Genomic DNA, 21,889 nt, shown 5'->3' with positions numbered 1-21,889 from the left:
GGGTATCACTGAATGGATTACTTAAGCAAATGCAGCTTTACCTATAGGAGGGCAGTATCACCGTAGAGGGAAACCATGCTCACACTTAACGGAGAAACCTTTTCACCTGGGGTGGAAACTATTTTTAGGGGGGCACAAATACACTGCTCAATCAGTGCTTCAACCGGATACAATTCTGACAGGTGCCCATTCATGCACCTGCATTTCAGGCAGGTAAAACAAAATGTGCAAAGAATACCTGTCTAGAGACTCAAGCTGATTCTGGTGTCAGTACCAAGGCCTTCTGGACGACTAGCTGAGAGATTCGCGTCACCAGGCCACAGGAAGGACCGTGGCGTGTGACCTAATCAATTAAAGGTGAGATAATGGTGAAGTTGGCTTAGTGGAGTGGCTAGTTTGCACATGGAAATTAAAATTGTGGAAACCTATTTTGAGGATGTGAGCGTGGCGACCATATTGAATTTCGAATCGCGCTGATTTTCGAAAGAAACCTTCCCCTTACAAAACTGCATTAGGCCTACACCCACTAAAAATTTATTCTATCCTCCAAGCCGTTCTCCTCGAAATTGACAGAAACCGATTTCAAGCACGTTGCCCTGGTGACCATATTGAGAATCAGAACGAGTCGGTTTTCGAAAGGAACCTTCCTCTAGTCACCCCCAACGTACATACCGAAAATGAATTTGATCGGACGAACGGTTCTCCTCGAAATTGACGGAAACCGATTTCAAGCACGCCGCCCTGGTGACCATATTGAGAATCAGAACGAGTCGGTTTTCCAAAGGAACCTTCCTCTAGTCACCCCCAACGTACATACCAAAAATGAATTTGATCGGACGAACGGTTTTCCTCGAACTTGACGGAAACCGATTTCAAGCACGCCGCCCTAGTGGCCATATTGATAATCGGAACGAGCCCATTTTCGAAAGGTACCTTGCTCTAGTCACCCTCAACGTACATACCAAAAATGAATTTAATCGGACGAACGGTTTTCCTCGAAATTGACGGAAACCGATTTCAAGCACGCCGCCTTGGTGACCATATTGAGAATCAGAAAGAGTCGGTTTTCGAAAGGAACCTTACTCTCGTCACCCCCAACGTTCATACCAAAAATGAATTTGATCGGACGAACGGTTCTCCTCGAAATTGACCGAAACCGATTTCAAGCACGCCGCCTTGGTGACCATATTGAGAATCAGAACGAGCCGGTTTTCGAAAGGAACCTTCCTCTAGTCATCCCCAACGTATATGGCAAGCGGAGTGTCCAGTTATTAAAAAAACCTAGATTTGTTAAATAAAACTGGTTTTTTACCTAATAAACTAAGTTTATTTGGAAAAAATATAGGTTTTTTTAAGACAACCTTGTTTATTTCCTGATAAACCGAGTTTCTTTAATAAAACCAAGTTTTTTTACTTTCTTTCCTAATAAAGTACATGTAGGTTTTTTAACAGAAACTAACATTTTATGCTAAAAAACCTGGTTTTTTACCACATAATCGTATAAAATATAAGTTTCTGTACAGAAATGTCCATTTATTCAATAAAACAAGGTTTATTACCAAAACAACCTAGTTTATTTAAAAAAACTAAGTTTATTACTAATAAACCTAGTTTTAAAAAAAAAACTTGTTTATTAGAAAACTTACATTTTTAATCCTCGATCCTACATTGAGTTATCTGCGATGAGGTTAGGGTCTCACTAACTAGTTTACAGAGTGCAGTGCAGTGCAGCATTACAAAGCTTTCCCATGTATGAATGCGGTGATCATGATGACTAGGAACGAGGTTCAATAGTGATACCGGATTGTATGCTACATGTGCTACCGCTAGCGCAAGAATCGCACTGGCTACAGGGCAGTAGTACCACGTGGTGCCGAGGTTGCCCATCCTCGTCCCGATAACATCGCGGATTTGTGTACATGGGGTGAGGTAGAAAATACAAGTTTCTCGATAGAAAGTAGGTTTTTGCACGCCGTTTGTCAAGTTATTCAAAACAACCTACATTTTTACAATAAAACCAGGTTTTATTGCAATAAAAACAACAAACTAAGTTGTTTTGTATAAAACCAAGTTTTTTACGTAAAAAGGTAGGTTTATTAGCCATTTGTCCAGTTATTGTTAATAAACCAAGATTGTTTTCTATAAAACTAAGTTTATTACCACTGGATGAAAAACTTATATTTAAGGGAATAAAACCAAGTTTGTTTGTTAAACCGATATTTGTGGATAGAAACAAGGTTTATTAGGTAAAAAACTTGGTTTTATTTAAGAAACTCAGTTTTTTAGGAAAACAAGGTTGTTTTAAAAAAAAACCTATATTTTTTCCAAATAAACTTAGTTTATTAGGTAAAAAATCAGGTTTTTGAATAAATCTAGGTTTTTTTAGTTACTGGACACTCCGCTTGCCATAAGCGTACATACCAAAAATGAATTTGATCGGACGAACGGTTTTCCTCCTCGAAATTGACGGAAACCGATTTCAAGCACGCCGCCCTAGTGGCCATATTGAGAATCAGAACGAGCCGGTTTTCGAAAGGAACCTTCCTCTTGTCACCCCCAACGTACATACCAAAAATTGAATTGATTGTCAAAGCCGTTCTCCTAGAAATCGACGGAAACCAAGTAGCAGACGCCCGCCCGCCCGCCAGGATTCGTTTATGGTCTATATATTTGGTTTAGATAGACTCGCCAATGTGTAGAACCTAAACTCATTCATTACATATGACTTCATCCGACCACGTGACCAATGAGACATTTGGCTCACCATTGCGATGTGACTCATCTTATTCAAAAGCCTACCTTGATTTCGGTTTCACAGCCGAAATCGGAGGTAGTAAAGGAAAATTAATATCAAGCTCAAGTAATGGACGATCAAACGACTGAAGTCAGATGGGAGAACCAGTCCCATTCATTCTCTAACTTTAATTGAGTCAGTTCATGACTAGTGGCCATATTCATTTCGTACTTCTTTCCAACGCCGCCTTACCTTGTAAAGATGAAAATATAGGATTCCCGCAGCGGCCAATCATTCAAGATTTTTAAGTGGTCTCTCTGCTGGTGGCCCCAGTGCCGGAGCACATCACAACCACCATTCAATTGGGTTTTCATTTCTTTTAGTGATGAATTGTGTAGTATCAGTCGAAATCTGTAGAATCCCACGTCCAAGACTGATAAAGACACGAATGAATACAAGCACATTGTCCCTCTGCATTTATCATTAACCTCGAGGAATTGTTATCATAGAGATTCGGTCTGAGCAAAAAGAGATATTACAGCCTGGCTGGTAACATAGTTACTGAGTAATCACTGCAAGATTCTGACCACATTTTATAACCTCAATGACTTTAATTTTCACAAAACATAGGATCTCCTTGTTGATATTGTAACAAATTTCAATGAAAACCTGCACGAGGACATCTCAACTTTAAGGAGCTCTACTTCATTATAAAAAACAAAACTCGGCAATACATATTCTACTATGCATCTTTGTTAGAATTTTCAGACGAAGGTTCTGTATCTTTCTGTCTCTCTAAGTATCAGGTCATTAACTCTGGTCTAGTGTTTGTTAACTATGTACACAACAAAACAGACAACTACTGTGTCCGGCCAAAATCCTCCATCTTGCGACATCCGTGTAACATAATCCAGAAGACCCGAATTTGTATTCTGGTCATACCAGCCCATGCAGCCTATTTAACGACTCAATCATTCCGTAGGGGACCGATTAATTCAACTTCTAATCTCCTAAGTATCTTATTTCAACAGTCCATGGCGCAGAAGCAACTAATACATCAAAGCTCCATTTTCTCGTTTCGTTCCTTTATCATGTTTATGGGATTTCTAGGCGAGCAAGACTACCCCTGATTAAGATTCATGGGTAAGCAATATCATTTATCGACATTCTGGCGTAAATATTCATAGAAATGGCAACCGAGTGGGATGTGACTCGCATTCTCATCTGATGACTTATGACTTTAAAAAATCCTTCTAAGACTTCATTCGAGGGAGAACAAAACTGAGAAGGAAGGCCATTATCTTGTATGGGAGACGTACTAATCATATCAATTCTTACAACCCCCAAATTCTTTCTCTTGAAATAACGGCTTTTGAACTTCTGAAAAGCTTTGAGGATTTTTCGACCAACACCAATATGCGACCCGAACCCCTAAAGGTGTCAGGCCTACCAACCATATAGCCTACTTGGGCAATGTTAGATCAGCTTCGTACACAGGCCAAGAAACAAAATATTTAAAATATTAAAAATATTCGTATTACGGATACCACTCACGAATTCCCAATGCGTGCATTCAAAGCCAAACTAACATGGCTACTACGCACTCAACGGGTGTTTTACCATTCATGCACTGTAGAAATCCCCATGCAAGCAGCCAATTCATGTAGCACCGTGATACAGTACAAACCTGATCGATGACATTAATGAAATCATACAGGCGGATGCGTTCATTGCAATCTGAAAGAGGCGGACACATTCTAGTAACGAATGGTTTCGTGGAATGGTAGAGGATGCTTTCTGTAAGTGGCAACCACTGTAAATGAATTGGTTCTGACAAGACGCCAGCTTCTATCGATCTGCCTATGGGTTCATTTGAACTTGATATGCGGCCATAAATACGGATTCCTAACGCAAACGTGTGAGTAGCCTATATGGCGAGTCCAAAAGCATTTGAAGCCCAGAAATGGGAACAGAGGCTGATGAAGTGACTACGCTTCTCGAGCTGAGAAGCCACCAATTCGCACTCTGGCACAAGCTGAGTAGTATTGTGGAAGCAACATTCATCACAACAGCAGTTGAGATAAACCACTGACTTTAAAGAATTCCATACATACAAATCCAATCCATACATGTTATCAAAACGATGCCTTTGTGAAAGCTGATGGTCAGCGCGACTGTGCTATCTGAAAGGATATACGTTTTTCGACAAGTTGTATTTTCTTTTGGAACATCTGCCAACTAATATTAGTCATGATGGAGAGGCGGTTCCCGTGTGAGAAATACTCTGATCGAGGGATATGTAGGGTCTTATGGCAACATGGTGACGGTGAAAAGTCTCATGAAACAGATTCAAAACCAGAATGCAGGGACGAGCATATGATTATGAATACTGTAGATGCACTAGGATCGTGTGTATATTCACATCAGAAAAAAATCAATGTAGATACCATGAACAAAGTGTGCTCAATCACAATCACAACATATCGTCATAGAAGAGAACCTCCCCACAGATCAAGTAGGTGGGATGTCTCTCCGTGGGACTTTAAAACCAATGAACCGTAGGCGACACTTGAATGAACTGTTCGAGAGACACGCTAGAAGTAGGCTAACCTAATACGACAGTAATGAGACACAATGCAGACCTTAATGGATGAGTAAACTCAAAACGCCGAAGCATGGGATATACTGACATGAAAAGGAACCAGGCCCAATCCTGAATATCCACCTTTTAAAACGTGAACGAGAAGAGATCAAAAGAAGCGAATTAAACGTCGAAGAACCTTGCTTCGTGTATGCAAAGCATGCAGTAAGTGGAACGTACATGCCTACCAAAGTCAACTCTAGCTCTGTCTTGAAATATATGTTACAAGCAGTGTCTACTTTCATCAAGAGGATATGATTATTTGCGTGGATGACTTGGTCAGCATTTCCTTCGAAATCATACAGTGTGTCCATACCAGAGAAGGAAGACATAGATCTCGCGTTAAATTAATCATGAACAAGAGTGGAAGAGTATGGTCGCATTGAACATGCTGAAGATCAAAATCAATACAGTTGACTGATGCTAATGGGTTCATATGTACGCCATCAGTGATTAGTTTATTAAGTAATATAGCTAGCTACATGAATGCACTACATACGTTTATAAAGCTAACTCTAGCTACAAAGAGGAGCGAGGTGAGGGCGGTGCTACAGTACAGGGCGTCGACCACGCCTCTACAGACCTGCGCTGGTGGAGGGGTCAGTCGCCCTAGGTCATCTTCCTCCTCTTCGTCATCGTCTTCCTCACTATCCGCCTCCTCCAATGCTGCATTCTCCATGTTTTTAGTAGGCTCCATGTTGTCCATCTTCCCTTTTTCGTTCGTTATCAATATGGAATCCACTGATGGAGCGAACACGAGCAAAACAGTGGAAAAGCCGAAAGCAATATGACGCGAACATAGAGGGAATTATTTGCCGCACCTTTTCCAACAGCTGATGGTATAGATTGTTTTGTTGTCCAAGTGTCACTTGAATTCACATAAGTTGCAAGCCAATTTCAGAGTGCTTCGTTATAAAGCCATCGAGTCCTGCGTTACACTACACGTGGGCTTGTCATCACCACACAGGTCATATCCCCGTCACCGCCAACTGCTATGCTGTTGCTTGCTGAACCTACTCTGCCTTGACATGGGCAGCAACCGCAGCTGCTGCAGCCCACTGGTTGGTCCCTGGCATTCCGTGACAGACTCCTTCAAATCCTACTGACGCTCCTTCATGTGGTTATCCTTTGGTTTAAAGGAACGCTAAAGCTTCAGATTACTCTCCGTCACTGGTTTCCTCTGACGTCACCCAATTCTGTCGCCATGGAAAATGATGCAGAAAAATATTTCTAGCTCACAAGATAGTCCACCGAAGAAGCTTTCTGATGAAAAGTACTATAGGCATAAATCACTGATATATCTCACGCTTGTGAACATAGAGACGGTCGCCATTCACCATGCAGAGCACAGCGATCACAATGCATAGACAACCTGTCCAGTAGAGTGTGTGCACGTCTCATGTGGTGTCGAGCCTCAAGGATCGATAGCTCTCCAAACATACATCAATACATTCCGGAATGCACATGGTCTATGGTACGGACCACTCGAACCCCGAAGGATCTCTCTGGGTCAGGGTGTGTGGCTTGCTGAAGCGAAAGACGAGGTACAGACCTTAGCCGCTGCGGTGATCATACCGTTACCAAAGTAGTGATATTGTCATGATTGGTGTCAGATCATATTCGAAGGCAGTCATAGTCTATTGCAATAAGGAACTCCCGCAAGTGGTACGATGATATCATAATATCATAATGGTTGAGTGAGGTCACTGCTTGCAGGGGAAACAATGCTCTGCTTATGTTGACGCCTATCAGATTCCAGAGGCAGGTGTTATAACACGATTCGTTGTGAACGCACGTAAAGGCGTCTGGGACATGCTGCTGCAGATATTGATCAGATGAAGTGAGGCGCCTTCCTCCAATAACCGCCAACGACATCTAAACATATCGAGTTTAACCAACATTGGGAACTGTCTCCTTCTACAGTCGCTGCATTGGTGGATCTGACGGAGTGATGCGGGGAATTGATGGTTAAATTTGAGACGAGACATTGACATTCTACCTTACATCTCACTGCTCATGCAACATTTTTATGTGATTTAAGTCTCGTGCAAATGAAATAATTCGTCAATACTTGTACTTGCTAACGAAACAGACGCTACCTAGCTTCATAGTTCATAGATAAGGGAATCTATACCAGCTAGATCGAGCTACTGTATAAAACTTCAAGCAATATCAAGGCTGGAAAGCCATTTTACAACAGAGTTCAAGGAGTATGATGGAAAATTCAAGCCAACGTTAACTAATTCATTAAACATAGAATGGGAATCGACAGGAAATGAGACTGGAAGTTGGATTCGGGACGCTCTTCACCCACCACAAGTATACTGTAGGATATGCGCCGTCTCGTAACTTACGTCTTGAGTGTCAGCACTGCCACCGCCGGGAATACGACCTTCTCCTGCACCAGTCTCGTTAGGAGCGTTTGCACTTTCTGTCAGAGCATTGTGTTTCTTCATCTTCTCATATACGGCTCTTTTCCATCTTGCTGAAGGTGTGTCATCGCTGGACTTCGATAAAGCAAGGCTTATCATACTATTGTGTGAGCCACCCGTCCTTACTGCGGCTACTCCTTGGGAACCTGGAAGCGTGGACTCTGAATCTATCGCTCGCAGACGACTCATAGATACATCTTCCTGTGTAGATGTTGATGTCCTTGAGCTAGAATATTTTGGTCCTCTACCGCGACAGCTTTGATTAAGAACACCCGGACTGCTCTTGACTGAACCGTAACTTCCTTTGCGAAACCTCTGATGATCACGGAGGCTACGGAAAGCTACTGGCAACGACGAGCTTCTCGCGTCACGAATACCTGATCTTGTGCACAATGACAATGAGTTTGCCCTATCGGGTATTCCGCCTTCACTACTGTCTACTGGGCTCGAACCCTCAGGTATTCTTGATACTGACTCATTTCTCCGAGCATTTTTTCTCCCCACCATATTCCTGTGTATCAACATTTCTAATATCACACCACGCACGTCCCTTGTTTCTGTATTTGATTTCTCGTTCGCCTTGGCTCCCGGGTTGACGTTCACTGAGAGCAAAGGTCTACTCGGGATCGCAGATGTACCCTTGCCATTTCGACAATTGCTTTTCAATTCCCTCCTCTGAGCCAGTCCTGTGTAACTCTGATTCCTGTTGACTGTGCTTATACTCCCTCGACAACGCTGCTCGGCCTCGTTAGCGGTAAAGTCTGATCTCTCCACGCGCAGATTGTTACCAGTAGTTACCACTGTATGTTTCCTTGAAAAACCTCGACCAGGCAGAAACGCCAGGGCCGGGTCCCTGTCTTGTGATGTAGAATCTCGGTTATCCTTGCTTTTGGTATTCAAGCCTGTGTTTCTCACTGATGACTGTCTTCGAACATTAGCCTGGTCGTATTCACGCGGGTTCATACCAAATAAATCTTTACTCCCTTTGAAAGTGCCAGAGATTCCCGAGTCATGACCCGTCTTTCCCATTTCTGCTCGATGGCAACTGATCATTCCAATGTAACGATTTGACATTCGACTGACATGGGAAACTATTTGCGAATAAGTGATCTATAAATCAGTTAGGTATGACGAAACAATGATGAAAAGGTCAACCCGTGGGATGTCTGCTGGTATCATTATGTAGTAGTACCAGCAGAAATCTCAGTGGCTTTATAGTGTTTGTAACACAGATCTTTATAGTTGTTTGTCAAATATCACCACATGTGAAAAATATTAACATGTCATGGTCAAGCATGTCATGGTCATATCGACTTGGGAAGTATACTCCCTATCCCAAGTACATAAGTACTAATGACGCTGAATGGTAGAGGAGTATAACCCGCATTGAACCTCAACATCATACTGCTAAGCCCCGACCATAAATGATGTCCATATCATTGATCAGTTAATATAAGGCTGAGATTTTGGCCATAAACATGGGCCTTTTTTGTAAAAGTGAAGTCTCTCCCTACCTGCTTTAGACTGGACGGGTAATCCCTAAAACGTCTGGCCATGTTTGCATGATTCAGCAATGGTGTACAGTTCTTATTTCTAGTCACGTTAATCATAAAGAGTGACACCAGGTGGATACAGCCAATAACCTTCCAGTATGTCAGCAAGCTATTGCTAACACTAATACTACCTCCAAAAATAAAAAAATCCACACAACCAGACATGCATACATAGCTAAGATATCGTCGCAATGTGCCCATAAGCTAAATAGATATGTCTGTCTTTTGTCAAGCACAGACAAATGAAAGTTTTCATCAATAGCTGTGCCTTTTCGTGTAGCATTTATTTTCCTTCTTTGAAAGTCATTGACAAGCTGGTAATGATGTTGTTTGCCTGGCACGATATCTTTTAGTCTGAACAAGTACCGTGAGTTTAATAAAGATATCGGCATTGACCTTTCAGGACATCGACACTGCCTTTATAACAAGGATATTCCAATTTTCATATTTACAGGGTTTGCATTCCTCTCCCGTCTTTCGGCATGATTTTATCATGCATGTTTAATATGGATTAATAGGTCAATTCAAAGCGACCTTTTGGTTATGAAATCGGCTGTGGGCTCCATCCGTGCATGCAGCGTTCTCTTTCGTAACATCGTAACAGAGCGCTAAACCTAAACCCATTTACCATTACATGTACATGGTAGCAGAGCGTAGTTTTGTTAGCTGAAAGATAGTTAGTTCTCCTATCAGTTTACAGATGGCATGTGTATTTTGTAATCGACCCTAGGAACCATGTTCTAGGAAACACATAAATGATGAACAACTTTTGATATCGATTTACCACAACAAACTATACAATGAATCCGAATAAATAAAACTGGCGACAGATATGCCTGACACCAATATGTCCCTCCTAGAAGACATCTCTTTCAAGGATATGTGTCGATGTCATAATTTCGTCCTCAATGATAGGATGTAACTTATTATTTCGAATTTCAACCGCTGGTAAAAATAGATATATTAATGGTGTAATGTCTATTCAACATGGCACTTCTATTCTGCTGTCTTTGATAATGGTGTGCTATTTGGTTTATTCATCGTGCGTTCCAACCGCTGAAGGTAAATCCGAGGATAGTATGTCCGAATGACAGCGAGTCCAAGCAAACGCCATTAAGGCAACTTATCACATCAAATCCTGCTTGGTTTAAGAATGCATTAGGACGATTCAATGACGATGGACAGATACGTTCCCATTGGTTCTTCAGGAAATGGACTTTGATGAGAGAATGAATGCATTACTATGTTATTGCTGTCTGCAGCATAAGCTAACAAATTGATCTCAGCGATCGTATACAAACATGATACAAGAAAAAGTGAATAATTCTGCGGTTTATTTTAGTTTTGAATGGCTGAGATGTTTGTAGTCAGGGAGACCGAGATATGCACTTGGTATGGATATATGCACTTTGAGAATCCAAGCCTTGTTCTATTTGAGTAACCCAATGTATCGACCTCTTCCTGCTTCACGAAACTTCAAATATTAACGATACACCCACATTTCTATCCACAGTTTTAATGCAAACGTACTGATGACTTTCAGTAGATGAAAACCTCACCAACCCTACTTCATTATCAACGATCTTATTTCTTTCCACATGCCAATTTTTATGGACCAAATCATGGCTTTACGATACAAACCAGTTGACTCACACCACGTCAAGAGGTCTGCACTGGAATAAGAAATCGTTATAAGAGTCACAGAGCTTAATGAAAATATTCTGCACGACCGCATGATAGGCATTTGATTCATACGACCCCCAATGAATTGGACCAACCCGACAGCTGGAAGAATCTAACAAGTGCTGCTGAGTAGCTGTGAGCTGTCGGGATTGTGATCAAATGTTACATTCTTTGGGCCCGATGTATTGAGTCGTATCCTCCCTATACCACGGGCTGCCTTAGGCCCTTGACAATTGGAAAGAAATCCGCATGGACAAGATGTGCAGTACCCCAAGTGTGTCGTACACTGCTGTACACGAAAACTATCTCAACGTCTTGTAGTCCTGCGGATTTCTTTCGATGTGTCCGTGCCTGAAAAACGTTTCCGATGCTTGCAGTACGAAAGTTGGGCCAATACAGTTCTTTAGACATGATTGACGGAATCGACTACCGAGATGAAGCCTGGCAAGAGAAACGGGACGAAACACATTGTCATGGCTGTACAGCGACTCCAGCGAACATTCCCTGCTGCATGATTGCCCCCTAGTGGAAACATAACTGTGTTTGTCTCCCATAATGAATCTATTGAGGGCAGTTATGAGAAAACAGTACATTACAGAGCTATCAACTCTCATACATCTTCTCTAAATCGCTCGGATAAGTCTCCCTGGACTATTCGTCATAGATAATATAAATTGTTGGACAAACACGGTGGTTATAGGTGTTGCGCACCTAAAGCTAACAATATAAGCCTGGTGTATCAGTGTAAAATCTCTCCCCTGGAAATAAAGTATCCGTCCCTATTGTATGGTGACGGATTGAGGTATAGTGTTCTATAGAGACCATCAATGCCTCAACCAAACTCATGTTTCCCAAAATGAAATTCCACTGATTAAAACTGCCTATGGGTCAAAAGAACGGTTACACTATCTGGAAGCTGAATAAACCGAACAGAAACGTGTTTACCATTTACTTTTATGCTTTCATTCTTCCTCTTTCTATATAGAGCATGCGTCAAAAAAGAGGGGCGGCAATTAATATTCCGCACGACACGATTAATTTACTTGCTGCACTAACATTCTTGAGTGTCTGGAAAATTTAATGATGTTTTAAAATTAAGCGTATTCCCCACAGAATGATATCGTTCCAATAAATCAGCTGATTTATGATCGTGCGTGCAGGCTTACGTGTGAACATAAACTTTCCATGTTTTATGCAGTGGTTGAATTGGCACGATGAATTTGTCGCCCTTGAGCAGTTTTCTGATAATTACTTCCTTTGGTTATCAACTATTTAGAGACTGCAAGTCAAGATTGGTGGTTTCAAGTCAAGAGTGGTGGTTTCAAGTCAAGATTGGTGGGTTCAAGTCAAGATTGGTGGTTTCAAGTCAAGATTGGTGGTTTCAAGTCAAGAGTGGTGGTTTCAAGTCAAGAGTGGTGGTTTCAAGTCAAGAGTGGTGGTTTCAATCACAGGCTAAAGTTGAAAGAAATTATATTTTCATGGAGTTTGAATGATGCGGCAATCTTTTTGCAGGTCTCGATGTACATACCTTTTGGTGTTTTTTCATTTTCTTGCAAGTACGTGCAAGCAACCGGCACGAATAATACAGATATAATTGTCATGGCAAGATGATATCTAGAAGCTTTATGATATCCTGGCGAACGATATAATGCGATGTATAACGTTTTATGTCCAGTTCTTTTTGTGACGTTCAATCTGATGGGAATTTTGACTGAAGGCAGTAGTTGATTAGCAATTATCACATTTCGCATTTTGCAATTATGGCCTGCCGGGAAGCCTGGTAATTCGAAATACATTTACTTGTTTTCTAGCATCTCCCTGAAGTCTGGTGCACCGAACGTGTGAGCAAGGCAATCTACATGGTGCGACTAGGCTATTTCTTCTTTGCAGGGATTTCGTCATGCTCCAAGTTCATGAGTGAAGTGTGAACGGATTCATCTGTTGTCTGGTGGTGATACTCATCCGGTGAGTATTAAGATACGCTGATGCGCCATCCAGAGGCCATCTCCTTCAGTTGGAGACAACTCGACATGAGAAATATGGAGGAGGTACTACGCAATCGATTGCTCAGGAAGTCATTTCAGAATTACTTCTAAAGCTACCGCTCACCATAATACTTAGTCAGAAAGGCAAGTGGTTACAGAGACCCGTAAGTTGTATACGTTTCCATAGTAACACCAATGCATATCATTCAAATAAGATACATATTTAAACAAATTGGTTTTTTGAAGATCAGATTCGCCTACAAGGTAACCATAATCATAGTTGATACACAAGAGTACCTTAAGTTTAGCTTAGGGCTATACGGTAACACATGTATCATTTCGGTATATTTATTTCTTACATTGGAAAATTGGAAACAATATATTAGACGGCCTTTGGGTGTATCATTAGTTGTTTTCTAGCAAAGAGTGTTGTGATGTATTTCATTTACCAAGGGACCTTGGATCCTCCAAGCCCGGAATAGACACCAGAATTTTAACTTTTGTTAGTCAGTATACTATGTTACCCGAGACGACATCCTATATTTTAAAATATTGAACAAGAATTGCTGCGGGAATAAAACATATTTGAAACAACCAGTGTGTGTATATTGTTTCCTGATGCATATCCGCACACACTTTAATTAACTCGTTCTATTTTCGATGGTGAAATTAGATCTAAACTTTATGAGCGCGAGACGATTTTACATTTGGCTTCCAGGCAACATTAGTTTCAGCTATTAAATCACCAGGTTCGAGCTACGGTTTGGAACTGCATATATATTGATTGAATTCCGACGGAAATTGATAACCACTTAGTAAATTGGGAGTAATATAAGCGAGGGAAAAACGCCGCTATATGTGTGTTAAAATCCTCCAAAGGCGACACGTCAGAGAACCGATCTCTTTCAAGTACAGACTAACTAATTTGGCGTATCAAATATTAAAATAAGGGAGCACAGTATACGGTGAACCTGTCGGAGCAGGGAGGCCTAAACCTGTATGAAACCTCCCTGGCCTGAGGAAATTGTGATCTGAGAGACAAGCGCCAGCGACAGCGTTAACCTTACGTTATCTCCTTTCGTAAATCTAGCGTCAGAGCCTAACGCCAACGTTAGGCCTACTGCTGACGCCAATTGTGCAACTCGACCCTAATGATAAAAATGGTACATTAGAAAGTCATACCATTTCTCCAACTGGTCATTAGATATAAAATAGCTAATTTGTCTTCCAAAATATGAAATTGGAGATATTCAATGCATTATTCACCGCGCGAGAACAGATTCAGATGGATGGAAGTTTCTATCCCCAGTGGGCATTTCCTAATGCAATCACACCAAGCATAACAACTAGATTCATCTTGAGACGAGCAATGAATAACATTTACAACAGGCTTGAGCATTGGTGCATTGAGCTACGAAAGAAATATGGTAAACAGTTCCCCGTTCGTGGTTCGTGTTTCACGATTCACGATTCACGATTCACACGGAGACAGAGCGGATAGATGAATGGACGATTGATTCGGTTGTTCACGCTTAAACCGTGAACGTGCATCATGGCACTAGACACGATGATATCTACGTAAACAGCCTAAACAAACCGAACCTATGATTATTTATGTAAGCTAAGCAAATGATTGACTTTGAGAACTGTCCGTCCATGCTTATGTTTTTTCTACCAGATTGGTCACGCGATGATACAAAATTTACAAATTTACATTGATGAAGGAGGGCATCCACGAAGCAGTGCATAGCCGAAAGTGCAATATATCCGTTCCCTTGATAGGAACCTCACAGTACAATATCACTACTCTGTATCCGCTGAAAACCCTCCTTGGAAACATTGCCTTGATACAGGAAGCCATTATCGGGACAAGTGTAGCTGCCTATCGCGTTGCTTGGTTGATGAGCGAAGTGGGGAGAAAAAGATGGTAGTGACAACTGGAGGTAACCAGGCTGCGTCTCATACCATTCAGTGTACCTCCATATGCATTAGACGAGTACGGGTAAGTGTCAGTCTCCCTATCTTAAGGACGACATCATAACCCACACCACTCACCAGTATAGAAGATTTTGCAACGTCAGACCGTATGACGTCCGGCCCGCCGTACTCCAAGGTTACACTTTATTCAGTCGGCAAGCTGTACATAGCAATCTGAAGCTTTTACTAAATGACACTACATAATTGCCTGGGAGCTCCAAGAATCGGAGAGTGATTATTCTGTTTGATGTGCAGGGACGAGCTGCTTGGAAGGCATGGATACGGGAGGTATGATGTGTTCTCCCAGCCAGCGTGGCAAACAGCAGGTAGCATAATGCTCGCTTAGCGTTGTTAAACATTCATGCGGAGACATAACATTAGCGTAAAATGTTTGTTTTTTTGAATAATTAATTGAAATTGAAAAATAATACCGAGTAACTGTTTGGATACGGCGAATTTCAATCGATTTATTTGCTGAAGAGTGATCCCTCATTGGACTCACACTCGTAATGCATTACGATAGAACTATACACGTAGTAAGGTCTTTAGAATCACGTGAAGAGTGTGCATGTACATGTGTACACGAAATGGAAGAAAATCTCAAAGTTCTAAGAATCATGTCGGGATTTTCGACCAGGCAAAAGATATAAAGCTTGTTCAAATACTCATTATGTACCCCAGTATGACACCGTCCCTAACCACGATGTTGACGATCCCTGCGCACCCCTCGATGTCATTGACATTGTGACGCATGGAGGTGTATTCATTATCCAGCCATTCTAAGCCGTTGCTTTGGAAACAATAGATCCATAGATCAGTATTTGTAATTGTTCCGCGGGCCATTTTATTCTTTCCGTCGAGTTATGCTATAGATTGAGATGGTGATCGTGCCCACAAAGGAAAGACGCTCTTATTTCTCACATTCGCGTTCATGTCACAACTGTTTCGGGATTTGATAGATATGTGGCCGTAATCATTACCATCGCTATCACCAAAAACCTGTTACGTGTAACCTTAAGGTGATACATACTTGCTGACACGGTATGTATCGGATGGCCAAGAACACAAGGGGTATTCCGTCTCTCATAAACATACTTCCTCCTCCACAAAGTACAGAATACGTGGACCTTTGAGTTCCATATCTCCAGCCTTTGAAGAAATTTATGCATATCTAGATTTCACAAATTTCACTGAATTCATGTATATGACAGATCATGTTGCCGATTCACCGCCCATCACATCCCATAGCCATTCAAGGTCACATGCAAGCGGCGCATCTTAAATGTGACTCGCTCTACCAAAACTAGGCGCTTGTCGCATCTGAACTCGACAGGTTGATACGGACTTGTTGTTCATTTCCCTATTGTAGACCTTTTGTGAAATCTATTACAAACTGATTTGGTCACATTTCACAAAAGGTCTACAAAAGGGAAATGAACAACAAGTCCGTATCATCCGTCAAGTTCAGATGCGACAAGCGCCTAGTTTTGGTATAGAGCGAGTCACAAATGCGTCAGCGCTTTCTCCTGCTGGTTTCGCACCACACTCAATACTGGATAGAAAGGACAATCACCCTCAAACGATTGCGGATGCTCAGAAAAGAGGAATAATGAGCCTGTGAAACCAACCAAGTTAATTTCGTTTAACACGGCGAGTAATGGACCCCTCTGACAAGAATAACCAATGAAGCCATGGCAATACTTCAGTTGAACACAGTCAGGGCTGTGCCAGTAAATCAGCTGCAATGATCGTGTGTCGTTCCTTTTGGACGGCGCGGGTTCTGCACTTCGAGTTTCTGTATTTTTGAGTTTTCTGGTTGTGGTTGTTGTGGGTGTGCGCGCGCGTGTGTGTGGGGTGGGGTGGGTCGGGGTGTCGCCGCCAGCTAATTATGTATGTAACCATGCTTGTTTATACCACTTGCAGCTTGCCGCTAAGCTCCTCCCTCTTGCAGTCAATGAGACGACTTAATTACCATTCCTGATTTTAATCCCTTTCTCTGAACCAATCAGAGTAATTGCATTCATCCTGTACATATTTGTAACCCATATATGACATGTTTGTGGATAATAAAGCAGATTCAATTTAGTCTTAGATTAACCAAGTTGTTTAAAGAGGTTGAATAGCGCCTCCAGAAGCAAGCAACAGCGCCACCCGTAGCAGAAATAAGCACTGCTTAGTGACGTCATGGTTTCCATATACGGCATCTCATTTGCATATTTTTACAACCTTATTTACTACGAGTTATAAATATGCCAGTAGCACGTGTATCATGCCGGGCGGCGCTGCCAGGTGTTTCCACTATGGGTTACATAATCGGCTACAAAGAGGCCAGTGTTCTAGTAAATGAAGTTAGCAATGATAGCGAAAGAATGTTAGTGTATGTTACGCAGTCAATAGCGATAGTAGTGAGTTGGAGAGAGGAGAAAATGGAAAATGGAGAGAATAGTAGTATGGATTTCGAGTCGCCGGTGGATTCTGGGCCGGTGGAGAGTATGGCAAGCCAAAGCGGAATTTATTCAAGACTTTAGAATTACCATTCAAGAAGTTAAATATAAGTTCAAGAAGGAAATATATGTTCAAGACTAAAATATGTTCAACCTTGAATCAAGTGTTTTCAACCTTGAATAAAATATGTTCAACCTTGAATAAAATATGTTCAACCTTGAATAAAATATGTCCAACCTTGAACAAAATATATTCAACCTTGAACAAAATATATTCAAGACTCACGTGACCATATTCAAGACGCACGTGACCACAAAATTGATGACGTAGAGCGTAGAATCTGTGGTACTTCCGATGCGTTCTGTTTCACGACAGGCATTGCGCATTTTGAACCTATAATTTGCCTGATATGTCTGTGAAACATGTATCGACTCTGACATTCACTCGGCATCCATGTCATGATGTGTAGGATTACAGTACATGTCAGGTGTAGGCGGCTAGGTACGTGTACAACCATGTGTCAAAACCTCGTGCGAACAATTCGAGCTCCGAAACGCAACACAAGTACCATGGGTTCGGGAAAGTCCGGACGCGGGTTCGGGAAAGTCCGTAAAGCATCAAAACATGAGCAACTACGTCATCAATTTTTGTGGTCACGTGCGTCTTGAATATGGTCACGTGAGTCTTGAATATATTTTGTTCAAGGTTGAATATATTTTGTTCAAGGTTGACAATATTTGATTCAAGGTTGACAATATTTGATTCAAGGTTGACAATATTTGATTCAGGATTGAACATATTTTGGTCTTGAACATATATTTAACTTCTTGAATAGTAATTCCACGGTCTTGAATAAATTCCGCTTTGGCTTGCCATAGGAGAGCGAGGCCCCTGATCCGAACAGTACAGAAGAAATGGAGCAGCATATTATCCAAGACTTGTTTGACAACCATGACGACTCAAGATATTTGCCAGAATTGCCGGCAATGAACATGAGTGAAGAGGAGATGGGGCCATTCCAGCCAAGTGACCTGTCACTGCTCATGGCGAATGTCGGAGCCTCTAGAGACGCTGGTCTCGTCAGTACGCCAACGGCATTGAGGTGTTCCCCAAGGGTGGTGCAGACGCCAAGACGTGAGACTAACACCGGCGCGGTGACAGCTGTAGCAGATGGAGCCACGCCACTAACATTTTTCAAGCATCCGAATGGTACCTTACAGATCCGCAAGGGGCGCGTTACCGAAAATGTTGCAAAAATCAATAACGTGATCGTAAATATTGTCATATTTTTCAAGATGAGAGTATGTAAATGATACGCAAACGATAAACCAATGAAAGGCCAGTATCTATTGAACCTTACAAGTAATTTGGGGGCCTTGAAACTCCTTATATTTATCAATGAAACCTTATTCCCGCCTAAGGTTTTGACCGGGCCGTCCAAAACTCCCCATTTTTTGGCGGGCCCTTTCCTTTAAGAGTTGTTTCTCACGAACCTGTTACCTCAATGTAACCCACTACACGGGGGGACCCCGGCCAACGCCCTTGGAGTACCGATAGCTTAACAGCCCCAATGGTAACGTAACCTAAGCTTTGGGTGCAATTGGCATTCTTCATATCTGTCTGACGAGATATAGTAAATATCGATTTTAGAAATCTCTATTCTTTTCGCAGCTGGTCACAATGGGAACATCCCGCTACACTTTGTAGAATCAGGAGCTCACTTAATCAACCCATTCATTTGTGACATTGATTTCAGTGATTAATCAGCCGAGTAGAGTGACTGATGGTAAGATGATAGCAGCGCTTTGCAGTGGCAGTACGAGATTCTTCGGCCTAAAGGAAATGCACAATGTGAATATAGTGAACGAGGCTGCAGCTTAAACAAGGAGATCATGCTTCCGGTCCAGCAAGCGCTATGGCTATTTACAGAGAATGTATCCCGGTTTTAAAGAGCGATTAGTGGTTCTAAATATTGTAAAGCCTCCATCGGCCAATGTGGTAGAAATACGCTGGCCGGAATCATTGAGGGGGTGGAAGGAATGCATTACACCCCTCTTAGATTCCTCTCAGGAAAGATCATTATATAGGTAACCGTTATGCATTGCAATAAATGATAACATAGGAGGTGTTGTTGCCATGGTTCCCAGTAACCAGCTCACCTCCGCCTACCAGTTACCTCGTGTAATCCCGTCAAGTGCCTTTGTATCAGCCAGGGATGAGCTGAGGCTGATAGAGTCGCTAGATATTTAGTCAACATGATGTCGAAGTCACAGGGGGACATCAAACTTTGTGAACTGACAGCTTTAATCAATAAGATAGGAATACTCTATATGTCACGAAAGGTTAAGACGGTGCTAGAAAGCAACAACATCACGACATTGGTTAGTGATATACGATCGCGATAAAAAGATATAAGTACATTCCACTAGACATGCAGGAGTGTGAGAACCACCAACGTATTCTTGCAACTGATCGGCGATATGAATCAAGTCTATAAAATGTTGGCCGGGTCTATTTGGCAAGCCGCTCGCCGAACAGGCATCTTTTTTTGTCCTGTTTGGAGAGCCGCTTGCCAAACAGCACTAAAAAGCCACCCTGTTCGGCCAGCCGGGCTTGCCAAACAGGTAAAAAATCTACCCTGTTTGGCGAGCTGGAGACTTTACTTTAATATTAATGAGTTCGGCTCTCCATTCAGGACAAGAAAAAGTCGCTGTTTGGTTAGCCGGGCTTGCCAAGTAGTCACTTCCTAAAAATGTTTTTGCATCGGCTTTACATATGTATAGAAAGGTATTGTGTAAATGTAGTAAATAAAGTACAAGCCTCTGCTGGTGTTACAATCATATTACTCATTAGTGTAGTGACTTGAAGGTGGTAATAAGTCAGGTATTCTAGTAACTATTTGAAGAGATTGGCTGGAGCAAACACCGGTCATTATTGCCAATCACAAAATCACTGGGTTTTACTCATAAGCATCTTAAGAATGCAAAATAAGCTTTCAGATATGACCAGGCATCTCTCTACCTGGGGCACACGTATCACCAATCTATCGAGCCAATGGACAATGGGTATTTAACTCTGACCCATCATTAATCAGCTTGCACGATGACTAACGGATATCATCACCGTCACATAGAAACGTGTTGCTCTGGTTGCTGATGTGACGTGCCCTGAAGAGCGAGGACATGCACACTACATCAGCTATAATAATGAAATACAGGAGTAAGTGATTAGGGACTACTTTAGCAAATCTGATGTCATACACAATGTGGTAATTCAACTGACTTAACACGTATTGTCAGTCATCTAGTTGGTTCCGCTTCAGCACAGCACAAAAGAATCGGGAACTGACTACTTAGGTATTAGGGCGTCCTAATTTGCCTGTTGTCCCTGTGATCACGGTAACAAAAACATTGTGTTCAACTGAAGCGAAACATAGTTGATGGACTTACAATGCGCATCATGTCATGTAATATTTTGCTTGATAATGACATTCCTGAATGCAACACTTTCAGACATCCTGGGAAACTCAACTCAGCTCTGCAAGTATATTTGATTAATAGAACAATAAATGTATCCTCCTCGTATTACGACGTTCAGCAACTAAAAACAGGAAAAGATATCTGAAAAGGAATCGACATCTTGGCACTAAAAATATGTATCCTTTTGCGATATCAAACACTTAAGTAGATAACATATTGGTGGATATGCATGTACTCCATTACATGAAGCAAATGCGTCAATCTACGGCTAGACAAGCCGTTTCAAATTGTATATTTGTTTCGCTCTTATTGTGATTGAAGCCACAATTTTACAGTGCTAATCCAATTCCACAAATCAAATCAATTTCTGATTCACCCCAACTATGGAAAACTCGGTGACATGGTGTATAACGATATCACGCCTTCCGTGAAAAATGGTATAGTTAACTTACACAACGCTTCGTCGGTGTCTGTCATCTAGTAGCACCGATGTGTTCGAAAGGGTATGAAAGTTACATCCTTGTGAATGTTGAATTGTAATAACGGCGAGGCACTACATCGAAAAGAAAGAAACGGCACCGAGAAGTCGGCGATACGAACAAATCGGAATGCACTAAATCCTTGATACGATATTACTCTAACACATGATAAAACTAGTTGATCTGAACGTCAAGCACAGACGCTAGAGTATCTCTGTAGCTGATCGATACGATGTCCGTTGTCATCCAGGGTTACTAGATATAGCGCCCTCTGGGAACTGGGTGCCGTATCCTTCAGTAGTAGCAGCTGAATCAGATTGGATGGAGCTTACCACGCAAATCAGGATATGGCCGATGTGGATGGACGGACGGACATGGATCATTCCCATATGGGTACGTGATTTGTCACTAATCGGATTTCATTTTCAGCAGGGTTAACCTCACCTCCGAAGAAACTACTTAATGAAATAACTAAGTAAGA

General features: G+C 41.8%; 1 protein-coding gene across 5 annotated transcripts in view; it reads right to left on the bottom strand.

The window, feature by feature from the left end:
* LOC135500239 (ankyrin repeat and death domain-containing protein 1A-like) overlaps positions 1-21,590 on the bottom strand; it is a 44,933-nt gene extending 23,343 nt beyond the window's left edge. Inside the window, exon 1 of one of the 5 annotated variants that reach the window (XM_064791600.1) lies at positions 21,382-21,590. In XM_064791600.1, the coding sequence (XP_064647670.1) occupies positions 21,382-21,406 (25 nt within the window). In that variant the 5' untranslated portion in view covers positions 21,407-21,590. Of the gene's footprint in view, positions 1-5,958; positions 7,000-9,321; positions 9,458-21,381 lie in introns of those variants that run through there. The other 4 variants (XM_064791590.1, XM_064791582.1, XM_064791608.1 and 1 more) reach the window with 4 other exon arrangements.
* Between the last annotated feature and the right edge of the window lie 299 nt (positions 21,591-21,889).

Source organism: Lineus longissimus, chromosome 2 (assembly GCF_910592395.1).
Source record: "Lineus longissimus chromosome 2, tnLinLong1.2, whole genome shotgun sequence".
In the NCBI taxonomy this organism is placed as follows: Eukaryota; Metazoa; Nemertea; class Pilidiophora; order Heteronemertea; family Lineidae; genus Lineus; species Lineus longissimus.
Note: the sequence above shows the minus strand (reverse complement) of the source record. Positions and strands in the feature narration are given on the sequence as shown.